We start from the raw sequence: 14,294 nt of genomic DNA on the forward strand, positions 1-14,294 counted from the left end.
TGCTTGGAGTTGTAGGAAGACTGACATGAGCACTCCTGCCTAGCCACCACAGCTGTGACTGTGCTGGGTCATATCTGCGGCCAGCCCAGTTTCACCCAAGGCCTGTGGTGACTACTGCCTGGCTACTGCTGATGTTTATTCAAGGCCCAAGGGCTCTTTAGTCAGTAGGTAGTAGATCTTGCCAGGACTGGGTCTTTCTCTTTACAGCAGTGGATTTCCTTCTAGCCTAGGGTGGGTCTAGATATGCTGTCCAGGAACTAAGGCCTGGAATAAGGGTCTTCCAGAGTCTGCTTGGTACTTTATTTTACCATGGCTGAACTGGTACCCAAGTTGCAAGACAAAGTCCTCATATCTTTTATATGTATTCATGTAATTACTATTCCCAGTGTTTACTCCTTTGTACAGATCCATATTTCCAGTTTATATCACTTTCCTTCTATTTGAAGGCCTTACTTGTAGCATGGATCTCTTAGTGATGAATTACTTCAGCTTTTGAATGGTTGGAAGAGCATTTTGTTTTTGTTTTTTACAAATGTATTTTTATTGTGTTAAAAAATATGTAACATAAAATTAATCATCTTAACCATTTTTGAGTGCACAGTTCACTAGTGTTAAGTAGATTCACATTATTGTGTAACCAATCTCCAGAAGTTTTTCATATTATAAAACAGAAATTCTATACCCATTAAATACATCCCATTTTTTCCTACTCCCAGCCCCTGTCGACCACCACTCTACTTTGTTTATCCATTAATTTGAATACTCTAGGTAGCTCTTATAAGTGGAATCATAGAGTATTGATTTTTGTGGCAGGTTTATTTCACTTAGCATAATGTCTTTAAGGCTCATCCATGTTGTAGCATGTATTAGAATTCTTTCCTTTTTAAGGTTAAATAATATTCCATTGTATGGATATGCCACATTTTGTTTATCCATTAATCTACTGATGGCACTTGAGTTGCTTCCACTTTTTCACTATCATGTATAGTGCTGCTATGAACGTGGATGTGCAAACATCTCTTTAAGATCCTGCTTTTAATCTACCTAAAAAACCAAAAGACATTCTATAAAAAAGACACCTGCATTCGAATGTTTATAGCAGCACAATTCACAATTGCAAAGATGTGGAAACAACCCAAGTGCCCATCAATCCATGAGTGGATTAATAAAATGTGGTATATGTATACCAGGTAATACTATTCAGCTATAAGAAACAATGGTGATATAGCACCTCTTGTATTTTCCTGGATAGAGCTGGAACTCATTCTACTAAGTGAAGTATCCCAAGAATGAAAAAACAAGCACCACATATACTCACCAGCAAATTGATATTAACTGACCAACACTTGAGTGCACATAGAGTAGTAACATTCATCAGGTGTCAGGCAGATAGGAGGGGGGAGGAGGGGATGGGTATATACACACCTAATGTGTGTAGTACACACTGTCTGGGGGATGGACATGCTTGAAGCTCTGACTCAGGTGGGGCAAAGGCAACATACATAACCTAAACATTTGTACCCCTGTAATATGCTGAAATTTAAAAAAAAATTTTTTTAAGATCCTGTTTTTAATTCTTTTGGATATATAACCAGAAATGGAATTCCTAGATCATATGGTAATTATATTTTAATTACTTGAGAAACTGCCACTGTTTTTCATACTAGCTGTACAACTTTTCATTCCCATAAACTACTTTAATTTTTAAACAGTATCTGTGCTGGGTATAGAATTCTAGGTTGACAGATTTTTTCCTTCATTATTTTAAAGACATTGCTCCACTGAGTTCTTGCTTGCATTGTTTCCAGTAAAAAATCTGATACTCTTGATTTATTTCTCTGTATGTAGGCTGTCATTTTTCTCTGGCTGCTTTTAAGATATTCTCTCTTGCTGGGCGCGGTGGCTCACGCCTGTAATCCTAGCACTTTGGGAGGCTGAGGCGGGAGGATTGCTCAAGGTCAGGAGTTCGAAACCAGCCTGAGCGAGACCCCGTCTCTACCAAAAAATAGAAAGAAATTAATTGACCAACTAAAAATATATACAGAAAAAATTAGCCGGGCATGGTGGTGCATGCCTGTAGTCCCAGCTACTCGGGAGGCTGAGGCAGGAGGATCGCTGAGCCCAGGAGACTGAGGTTGCTGTGAGCGAGGCTGATGCCATGGCACTCACTCTAGCCTGGGCGACAGAGGGAGACTCTGTCTCAAAAAAAAAAAAAAAAAAGATATTCTCTCTTTATTTCTGGTTTTGAACAATTTGATAATTATATGCCTTGTTGTTGTTTTATTTGGGGTCTGTTAACATTTTTGAATCTGTGAGTTTAGAGGTTTTATTAAGTTTTGAAGATTTCTTGCCATCATTTCTTCAAATATTTATTTTCTTCTTCCTCATTTGGGAGTCCCAGTTGCCCACATATTAAGCTACCTAAAGTTGTCCCTTATTTCAATTCATGTTCTTTTAATCTTTTAAGGTTTTTCTCTGTGTGTTTTTAATTTTGGATAGCATCTTTGCTATGACTTCAGGTTCATTGATCTTTTTTTCCACAATGTTTAATCTGATATTAATACTATCCAATATATTTTGAATCCTAGACATTATAGTTTTCATCTCTAGAAGTTTAATTTGGATCTTTATATAGCTTCTATGCCTCTACTTAACTTTTTAAATGTATGGAACACAATTAGAAGAGGTATTTTAATGTTCTTTTCTGTTCATGCTCACTTCTATGTCAGTTCTGGGTCAGTTTCAATTGATTACTTATTCTCCTCATCATAGGTTGTGTTTCTCTGCCTCTTTGCATACTTCGTAATTTTTCATTAGATGCTAGACACTGTGAATATTATCAGGTTGGGTGCTGTAGTTTTGTATTCTTATAAATATTCTTAAGCTCTGCTCTGGGAAGCAATTAAGTTCCTTGGAATCAATTTGGTGCTTTCACATTATACTTTTATAATTTTTAGGTGAGTCTGGAGCATGGCTCAGTGTAGGAATAATTAATCCCCATTTCTGAGACAAGACCTTTCTGAGTTTTCTATACAATGCTCCATGAATTAGAGGTTTTGCAGTCTGAGAGGTAAGAACAAGCCGTATTCCCAGCCCCATGTGAGCCCTGGGCACTGTTTCCTCTAATATTCTTAGATGGTTATTCCCCCAGCTTTAGTTAATTTTGTTTCATGTATGTCCTTATTAGCACTCTGCTAAACACTGGAGGAAGACCTTGTAATCACTAGGTTTCTCTCTCTGTGCTATGTATGCACTCCTTCTTGATACCCTGTCGTATGAACTCTAGCTGCCTTGGTCTCCCTCAAGCCTCAGCTCCATCTCCTCAGATCAGGATGCCTGCCAAGCTCCACTTCAGTTCCCCTTCCTGTGCTATAGCCCGGAAACTCAAGGCAGTAAGCTGCACAATTGCAGTGCTCACCTTATTTCTTATCTCTCAGGGATCATTCTCTTTCATTGCCTGATGTTCAGTGTCATTAAAAACCATTTTTCTTCCTTTCATGTATTTTGCCTCATTTTTATTTGGAGGAGGTGTTGTTCAAGCAGGAACATAAGCCAATCCCTGTTACTACGTATTGATTGGTAGTGGAAGTGCACCACAACTATTTTTCAATAGTACATACCATTTGATTTATATATATAGACACATAAATGTACACAAAGATTAGAAGGAAATATATGAAAATTTTAAGAGTGATCTGATTATGAATGACTGTTCTTTGCTTTTTATTTTTAAAAAGCTTATCTTTAGTTTCAAATTTTTCTGTCGGAAATCTGGTTTGTTTTGCAAAGTTGTTTTTGCGTTTTTTAATTGCACCACAACTTTTTCTTTATTAAGACAAGGTCTTGCTATGTTGCCCAGGCTGTTCTAGAGCTCCTGGGCTCAAACAGTCCTCCTGCCTCAGCCTTTCAAGTAGCTGAGATTACAGACACAGGCCACCATACCCAGCTGCACCACAACTTTTTGTTTTTATTTTTGAGACAGAGTCTCACTCTATTGCCCTGGCTAGAGTGCTGTGGCATCAGCCTAGATTACAGCAACCTCCAACTTCTGGACCCAAGCAATCCTCCTGCCTCAGCCTCCCAAGTAGCTGGAACTACAGGCATGTGCCACCATGCCCGGCTAATTTTTTCTATATATATTAGTTGGCCAATTAATTTCTTTCTATTTATAGTAGAGACGGGGTCTCGCTCTTGCTCAGGCTGATTTTGAACTCCTGACCTCAAGCAATCCGCCCGCCTCAGCCTCCCAGAGTGCTAGGATTACAGGCGTGAGCCACCACGCCTGGCCTACCATCACAACTTTTTAAAGGGAATAAAAACCCTCTGAATTTCTCAGCCCTCATGTTAAAATGAATTACATTCCTATATCTTAATATCAATGATGATATTTCCCTATACTGTAAGCTCCCATTGGGGAGGAACCATGTCATTGTTTTTTAATAAACTTCTGTACAATGCTCATTAACACTTTATATTGTGAATTTTAATAAATATATAATATCCAAACACAGAGAGATTATTAAAGTATTGGATGCTCTATGAATTTATAGTGAACACATTTTTTTGGTGGAGTGGAGAAAGAATATAAAGAATGAAAACAGATTATTCTCAAACCTCAAAACTTATGGCAGCTTTTTTCCACAGAATGCTGTGTAACCAGTCTACTAATTCTGTGGTCAGTTGTTTTCCTGTTTGGTGACCTGAAGGAAAAAAACAAAGTTCTGAAAAAAAGAACCTAGATTTATTACATTAAATAAAGAATGCTAACTATACTCAGAACCTATACTCTTTAAGTAATGGCTACAAAAACAACCACATTCAGACAGGTTTTCATCATCAATTTTCGGTTTACTATTGTAATTGATTATATAACACAATCAGAGTTTGCTAGAATCACTGTAATTCTCCTATCAATCAGTGATAGTTTTCCAGCTTAGTCTCTTTTAAACTTATTTTCCATGTTTGATCATCATCTGGTGCCTTAATAAGGTTATTGTGAATGAGCAGACAGCAATGCCAGAAATCATTAATAAGAAGTGTTTATCCTATTCTGTACTAAATAGATCAGATCAAGTTCACAAGAAAGGCCAATTATACCTTAAAGCCTTTGTAAAATACTTTAAGCCTACGCTTACACATAAACTTTATTACTTTAAATCGTAACTTGTGTCTGATTGTTTCTGGTCTAGACGTTTACTGAGTTCAAATACATTAGCACATTAAGGAAAGTTTAAACTATAATAGAATTCTTCCCTTATCCCCCTTTCACATAAATTATCAATTTCCACAAAAGTCTTGATTAGAATGTTAAGAATCTCTGACTCCTTAGCCCAGTCAGCAAATGTAGTTTGTTCCATGACTTAGGTAAAAATACTCACATGAGAGTAAATAGCTACTAAATGTATCTACTTAAAATATTATGATACTTTGAAATTATAGGTGTATAATTAGATATCACAATAAAACTTTGTCTAACTGGGCTTTTAGAAAAGGAGTTATTCTGTATAAGAAAGTTTTCTAGTTAGCTGACAGTTTCTTTAAACATAAAATTTTTTTATTTAAAAAGTCTAAATCTTTTCATGAAAGTTCTTAAATTTTTCTATAAATTAAATATACTTCTAGTTTTCTTAAGCACAATTTAACCTTTTCTTGACCACTCAAGTTCAGCAACAAATTGTTATAATAGTAACAACTATTTTACCTTATTGTACTATTAATAAATTACAATGATGCCTTTGGGGATTGTTATATAGTACAGATTGCTATTTTTAAAAAATAATATATAAATCTGTTTTATATAATTTGTAGAGTTTTTTCGTCCCTATGGTCAGGCTACCTGTATATTTCCCTGTAGACCCTTTTACTTTTTCTTAATATGCTACCATTAAAATGCTAAAAGTAGGAAAACCAGATATTATCAAAACTGGATCTAAAAATAGTTGAATTCTTAGTGAAGGTCTAGAGCAGGAGTGGGGAACCTGTGGCCTTCTGATTTCAAGATTGCTCATCCTTAAGCACTAAAGTAGAGAAGAAAAGCTTCATCTTTCTCTGCTGCACCCCTTTAAATAAAAGTATTTGTTCTGTAAAATTTGGATTCAGTCAAAAGGCCGCACTCAAGGGTCTGGAAGACCACAAGTGGCCCCCAGAGCCACAGGTTCCGCAGACTCTGGAGGGAGGGGGTCATCAGTAAAATATGGTTCATAGGATCTGGAGTTCATTAGTCAAATGCATTCCTTTTAAAAAATATCAGTCAATGACTTTGTTTCTATAAAAACATGATACATACTGTAAAAAATTCAAGCCATGTGGTAAAGTATAAAGAAGAAAGCAACACATCACCTAAAGTGCCACCATCAAAATAAACCCCAGTGATAACATTTGGTAGATATCATTCCAGTTATATTTCTACACATGTGTAGCACTGCAAGTATGAGGTGGTGGAGAGAATTTTCTAATAACGGGATCATACTATCTGTATTCTTTAGGGTCAACAGTTCTGCAGAGAGGTAGAGGAGCAGGGAATGCTGAGCAGATTTGGTTCCGCATCTCTGTTTTAACCAGAGAAGCTCTAATCCATTTTATTCAGGGTGTTCAAGTTCATATAAGATTGCATCACAAAAGGATGTTGCTGCTAAAAAGAAGTTTAAAAGCCAGGAATTTAGCTGAACATTGTGGCCCACATCTGTAGTCCCAGCTACTTGGGAGCTGAGCCAAGAGCATCCCTTGAGCTCAGGAGTTCAAGGCCAGCCTGGGCAACATAGTAAGACTTCATCTCTTCAAAAAAAAGTTTTTTAACCCAAGAAATTTAGTTCACAATCCTCATTTTATAGTTAAAAAAAAAAAAAACAAGATACAGAGATATTGACTTGCCCAAAGGCACACACATAATTTGAGATCAAACTTATAGACATGGGGCCGGGCGAGGTGGCTCACGCCTGTAATCCTAGCACTCTGGGAGGCCGAGGCGGGCGGATTGCTCGAGGTCAGGAGTTCGAAACCAGCCTGAGCAAGAGCAAGACCCCGTCTCTACTATAAAAAGAAAAAAATTAATTGGCCAACTAATATATATAGAAAAAATTAGCCGGACATGGTGGCGCATGCCTGTAGTCCCAGCTACTTGGGAGACTGAGGCAGGAGGATCGCTTGAGCCCAGGAGTTTGAGGTTGCTGTGAGCTAGGCTGACGCCACGGCACTCACTCTAGCCTGGGCAACAAAGCGAGACTCTGTCTCAAAAAAAAAAAACAAAAAACTTATAGACATGAATTTAGGCTTGTAACTTCACATTTTTCCACTACACATGAACTTTAAGCTCAGAGGTTTGTCTGTTTTGTTGATATTTTGTTCTTTTTGCTTAGCTTCTCATTCCAGCTTGCCTAATTTCTGGGATCTGGACAGGTGAGGTGTTACTATTGAAGACCATGAGGGAGGAAAAAAAGTAGGTGAAATCTGTTGACCTGAGGATTATGCTATTGCTCTGACATCTATCTTAGAATTATATCCAGATTAACACCTTTCTAAAACACCTGCAAAAATCCTACTTACCTAAAATGATTTCTTCAATCTTCTCCTTGGCAAGTGGTTCTTCCTTCTTTTGTAAAAGCATGTCAATGTAGAGCACCAGAGCTTTTCCAATATTTTCTGATGACTTAAAATGTTCACAGATAATCTTCAGAAAATAAAACCCAACAGATTCTCTGTTCAAGAAGACACAATTTTAAGCAATATGAATAGAAAAACTGGTTTTTGATCAATGAGACTAAAATGTATTTCAGTGTGAGCAAAATAAGCCAGATGAAAGTATTTCTTGGGTAATGCTATGAAATGCTCAAATAAGCCTATTTATCATCAATAAATCATTTAATTTCAGTTTAATTATGCGATAAACATTTTATTTTCATGAACACCTATAATCAGATGATCATTTATCTCCTAATATCTAATTTGTGCTTTTCCCTAAAAACTGATGCCAAGTTTTAAAAACTGGTTACTGAAATCCAGTGAAGTTACACAAATAGATATGAGGTATGCATTAGTTCCTTCCACCAACAACTCTTTTCCCAAGGTGATCTACAGATTTACTGCAATCTTTATTAAACTATTAATAGCATTTTCTGCAGAAATATAAAAATCCATCCTAAAATTCAAATGGAATCTCATGGGACCCGAAAAGCCAAACAATCTTGAAACAAAGAACAAAGTTGGAGAACTAACACTTCCTGATTTCAAAATTTATCATACTATCATAATCAAAACATGTGGAACTGGTGTAAAAATAGACATATAGACCAACAGAAGAGAATAAAGAACCAGAAATAGATAGTGGCATATATGATCAAATTATTGTGACAGCTCCTGGGGAAAATGATGGATTAGCGGTGACTTCCTGGCTCTCTGCTCCCAGAGAGGGAGGAGAAGAACTCGGAGGGCTACACATTAGTGGATCGCTCTCCACCAAAAACAGTGTTGTGAAACTACAGAGAAACAGCGTGGGACATGCAACACAGGAAAAAAGGAAAAAGGTAAATGGGAGATATAATCGCAAAGTCTGCAGAGTGCAAGATAAACAATAGAGAACAGAGCATGGGATGGCCGTGTCCACCGGGCCAGCCAGTGCAGTGGGATCTGACCCACAGGAAGACACCCAGATCCTCCACTGACCTCCACACCCACTCAGACTGGGACATGCCTGAAGTCAGTACAAAGTCGTGGCACAGGAGGAGGGGCTCTGTGGAGAGGGGACAATAGCAGGAAACATTTTGAACTCTCCGGTGCTCTGTGCTAGGACTGCATTGGGTGGGGTAGGGACTGGTCTGAGTGGTCACTTCCCACAACCATGCTAGGGAGTTTGGAGAGGGCACCTCACTTTCGGTGGTCAGCGGGACCAGAACAAAGGAGGCGAATGCTGAAAAGGGGGCTCTGCCCCTGGAAACTGCTGATGATTAGGCCAGCACAGAAAGAGCAGGACCCTCTGCCAGACAGATGTGAGACTCTCTACTAAAAATAGAAAAAAAATTAGCCGGGCAACTAAAAATATATAGAAAAAATTAGCCTGGTGTGATGGCACGTGCCTGTAGTCCCAGCTACTCGGGAGGCTGAGACAGGAGGATGGCTTGAGCCCAGAGTTTGAGGTTGCTGTGAGCTAGGCTGATGCCATGGCACTCTAGCCTGTCTCAAAAAAGAGAAATTCCAGGTTGAAACGGTTTCACAAAAGCATTCTGCCAAATATCCAAAGAACTAGCACCAATTCTATACAATCTCTTCCAGAAAACAGAATATTAGGGAATATTTCCCAATCATTTTTTTTTTCAAAATCATTTTTTTTTATGAGGGTCAAAAAAACAGTGATTATGAATGAGCTGTGACCAGTTATGGAATTTTACAGGAAACATAACTGTGGTCAGCAGTCCAAGGGCGAGCACAGTGCCTTCAATTAATGCAATTAATGCACTTGGGCATACACCATTACATTTCTGGCAGAGTTCACACCCCCAAGAAAAGGCAAAGCTTAAGCATTTCATTTCTACATTCTAAACTCTGGAATCACTGAGCCCAGTTGAAAAAGAAAAGTCACAGTGGATAAGAAGAGATGCACATAAAAAGTTATGAGGTGTTCCTTTCAAATCAGAGGAGTTTGTGGGACTACGTTTTTTTCTTTTTCTTTCTTTCTTTTTTTTTTTTCCTTTTTATCAAGACAGTTTTACTAGGGTAATAAAGTCAAAGACAGCACAAAATAAGAAAATAATAGATCAATATTCCTCATGAATATAGATGCAAAGATCTTTTTTTTTTTTTTTTGAGGCAGAGACTAACTCTGTTGCCCAGGCTAGAGTGAGTGCCGTGGCGTCAGCCTAGCTCACAGCAACTTCAAACTCCTGGGCTCAAGTGATCCTCCTGCCTCAGCTTCCCGAGTAGCTGGGACTACAGGCACACGCCACCATGCCCGGCTAATTTTTTCTCTATATATTAGTTGGCCAATTAATTTCTCTCTATTTTTAGTAGAGACAGGGTCTCGCTCTTGCTCAGACTGGTTTCAAACTCCTGACCTCGAGTGATCCACCCGCCTCGGCCTCCTGGAGTGCTAGGATTACAGGCGTGAGCCACCATGCCCGGCCAGGATGCAAAGATCTTTAACAAAATATTATCAAATAAAAATATTCAACATATAAGAAAATATATTCTGCACAGCCAAAGAAACTATCACAAGAGCAAACAGACAACCTACAGAATGGGAGAAAATATTTGCATGTTACACATCTGATAAAGGGCTGATAACTAGAATATCATAGTATAGGGAATATAAAATGGATATCATTTCATTTTATAGTCAATATAGAATAACTATAAATTATTATAATACCAGTAGGCATATAGACATCACTGATCTTCTGGTTTGGTAACCATGATCATTTTTCCACTTCAGGGTATGAATACTCTGTATATATAAAGTCACCTTTTCATTGAATCTTAATTTTAGGCTGTAGCTGAAGAACCTGGCTCTGGCTACAACTATTTGCAGTTGCAGAATTCACTCCACTATTTAGCTGGCTGATCTGCTATTATGAAGTCCCTCAAACCTTTAGCTTTGCCATACTGGTATGTACCCTTTAAAGCTGTGGTCCCCAAACTTTGGGCTGTGGCCCAGTACCGGTCCGTGGCCTGTTAGGAAACACGTGTATCACCACCTGAGCTCCACACCACTTCCCAGCAACCCACGACACCCACACCCCCACCCTCGGTCCCTGGAAAAATTATCTTCCATGAAACCAGTCCCTGGTGCCAAAAAGGCTGGGGATCACAGCTTTAAAGTTTGTGTGTTTATGTGTGCATCCAATTTATGGTTGTTAGACTTTAGGTCACAAACTAGCAGCTGAATGAGAATACTGCAATCACGAGCTAGAAGGAACCTTAAAGTCTATTTATTCCAAGCTCCTCCATCCCATCTCTTACTAGCCCCTTATTTACAGAAGCAACTGAGGCCTCATATTAGTTTTCCATTGCTGCTATAAAAAAATGACCACAAATTTAGTGACTTAAAACAACACTCACTTATTATTTCCAAGTCCTATAGGTCAAAAATCCATGCAGGCTTGACTGGGAATTGTGCTTAGGATCTCACAAGGCTAAAGGTTATGTATTGGCCATCCTAGGCTCTTACCTAAGGAGTTCTGGGGTAGAGTCCACTTCCAGGCTCATTCAGGCTATTGGCAGAATTCAGTTCTGTGAGGTTTGAGAACTGAGGTCCCATTTCCTTGCTGTCCCGCTGGGATTTGTCTCAGCTCCTAGAGGCCACCTGCATTTCATGGCTCATGGCTCATTCTTTCTTCAGAGCCAGCAATGATGTGTCATTTCTTGTACTTTGAATCTATCTGACTTCCCCTTCTGCCTTTTTCTGTTTCTAAGGACTCATGTGACTATATTGGGCCCACCCAGATAATCCAGGATAACATCCCTATTTTAAATTCAACTGGTTAGTAACTTTACTTACATATGCAAAGTTCATTTTGCCATGTAAGGTAAAATATTCATAGTCCCAGAGATTAGTGTAAGGAAGCTCTCCATTATTCTGCTTATCACTGGCTCTGAGAAGCTAAATGACTTGTCTGAGGCCCCATGGTCATTTAATTTGAAGGAGGAACTCATTTCAATATACCACACATTGCCTCTTGCTGTCATTATGCTCACTGCTCATGTTAAATAGCGTTTTGGCAATCATCACTTCAATGCCTATAAATGGGCTCAGTGTTAGTAAAATTGTCCTGCAATTTACTCTTAGACATAGCTCACAAGTGATGCTGATAAAACTGCTAAAAAAGCTAAATGCAGCATCTTGATCATGTCCAGGGATGCTAGCCTTATATAAAATGGTAGACATAAATTCTATTCTGTAGACATACAGCTCAACTTGGAATGAAATATTGTATTATTTCTAATACATTTTCAGAAATAATAATAGCTAAAGTCTATTGAATACTTATCATGTGCCAGGAATTTTATATGAATGAACTTATTTAATCCTCAGACAACCCTAAGAGTTAAGTAATATTAATGGGTAGGAAACTGAAGCATAGTTCAAATTAAACTATAGTTTAAATAATCTACATAAGGCTATGCATCTGCAAACTGGAGGAACCAGAACTTGAACTCATGTAATCTAACTCTATACTCTACATTATTAACCATTATTCTATAGTGGATGAACCTGAGTTTAAAACAGTAGCTTGAGCCCACTATTTATCTCAAAAAATAATAGAATAAGTGCAAGAATAAATCCATAGCAGAGGCTGGGCGTGGTGGCTCACGCCTGTAATCCTAGCTCTCTGGGAGGCCGAGGCAGGCAGATTGCTTGAGGTCAGGAGTTTGAAACCAGCCTGAGCAAGAGCGAGACCCCGTCTCTACTATAAATAGAAAGAAATTAATTGGTCAGCTAATATATATAGAAAAAATTAGCTGGGCATGGTGGCACATGCCTGTAGTCCTAGCTACTTGTGAGGCCTACTTGTGAGGCTGAGGCAGCAGGATTGCTTGTGCCCAGGAGTTTGAGGTTGCTGTGAGCTAGGCTGACGCCACAGCACTCACTCTAGCCTGGGCAACAAAACGAGACTCTGTCTCAAAAAAAAAAAAAAAAAAAAAAAAAAATCCATAGCAGAGCTAGAGAACAAGAAAATATATTTTCAGTGGTCAGAAACTTTGATGAATTTCTATAATTACAAGAAATCAAATTGAAGGAAAATCAAGAGATGAGACTCCTGAAACCCAACAGAAACAAAAAGGGGGGGTGCTGTTGAAGAAATAAATAGGTAGGTCCTCCCCAGCCTAGGGAAATCCCACAAAATCAGAAATCAATTACTAGGGGACAGGAAAAATTGGTGATGGTTATAGAGTAACGGCAGAAACTAATCCAATTTCCTGTTGTATACAGGAGTAGAGGCCATTGATGTTTGACCTCAGGCTCTGCTGTCAAACAATTTTCTAAATGATATAAAGGATCAGTTATAGGGACCTCCCAGCTTGAGCACAAGGGATAAGGAGATTGTAGACATAAAGAAAGGGGTAGGAAAGAAGAAAATCAATCAGTACAGTAGTGAAAATCCTCATCTAGCAAGAGAACATATTTCCTACTTCCCACATGAAGGTAGGGATGAAGGCTAGTGTCCCTAGTCCACTATAATATTATAATATCTAGTTTCTAACGGTGTACTTCCAATAAATTATGCTTCCTAGTATTCATGATCTCATGTACTGTGCTCCTCTTGAATCTAGACTGGCTCTGTGACTCACTTTTAACAGTGCATGACTTCTGATGCTAACACATAAGAAGCCTTGAGGCTTCTGCCTAGTCTCTGATAACTCTGGATGAAGCTAACAGTAATGTAAGAACTAAAAAAGAACACAGACACCCGGGCTTATTGAAGTAAGATAGGGCCTGGCCTCTATATTTCTGTCTGGTTCCCTAGTGTTTAATTTTATAACAGTTTTATTGAGGTATAATTCACATACCATTCGATTTATCCATTTAAAGTACATAATTCCATGGTTTTTAGTATATTTTCAGAGTTGTGCAACCATCACTGAATCAATTTTAGAATATTTTAAACACACTAAAAATAAACCCCTTTCACCAACAACAACATAAAATGATCTATGCTAAGATTACAATTAGGAAAAATTATACACCAATATAGACAAGGAGTTGAAGGAAAGAAAAAACTAAAAACAGATTATTTGTTAGGATAATAAGATTAGAGGTGATCTTTTTTCTTTTAAAATTTTCATTACAGTCATGGTATGTTTTTAGAATTTAAAAAATAAATACAAAATTTTAAAAGAAAGAATTAAAGTCCAAGATGAGGAGAAAATAACAGTAACTTAGTTATTGTAAAAGAGTTTGGGACCCCTGAATCAAATAAATTTGCATTATAGGGGAATAAGAGAATTTATAGATGAGGCTCATAAATTACAGAAGTCCTTAAGAAAGTATGGAAAACTCAAGGGGTGATGAAGACTGGAGACAGGAAAAGTTCCAATTCTTTTTTTCTTCTTTTTTTATTTCAGCATATTACAGGGGTACTACAAATGTTTAGGTTACATATATTGCTCTTGCCCCACCTGAGTCAGAGCTTCAAGTGTGTCCATACCCCCGACAGTGCATACTGCACCCATTAGGTGTGTATATACCCATCCCCTCCTCCCCTCTCCCATCTGCCCGACACCTGATGAATGTTACTCCTATACGTGCACTTAAGTGTTGATCAGTGAAAACCAATTTGATGGTGAGTAGATTCCCATACCGCGCT

At 38.2% G+C, this 14,294-nt stretch overlaps 1 protein-coding gene across 2 annotated transcripts in view; it reads right to left on the reverse strand.

Annotated features, from left to right (window-relative positions):
- TEX11 (testis expressed 11) overlaps nt 1-14,294 on the reverse strand; it is a 255,862-nt gene that overhangs the window by 107,227 nt on the left and 134,341 nt on the right. For both annotated transcript variants that reach the window (XM_075999567.1, XM_075999568.1), the window contains 2 exons: nt 7,543-7,694; nt 4,615-4,700 (listed from right to left, as the gene is read on the reverse strand). In XM_075999567.1, coding sequence (XP_075855682.1) covers nt 4,615-4,700; nt 7,543-7,694 — 238 coding nt within the window. The remainder of the gene's footprint in view (nt 1-4,614; nt 4,701-7,542; nt 7,695-14,294) is intronic.

This window comes from Microcebus murinus, chromosome X, assembly GCF_040939455.1.
Source record: "Microcebus murinus isolate Inina chromosome X, M.murinus_Inina_mat1.0, whole genome shotgun sequence".
NCBI classification, from domain to species: Eukaryota; Metazoa; Chordata; class Mammalia; order Primates; family Cheirogaleidae; genus Microcebus; species Microcebus murinus.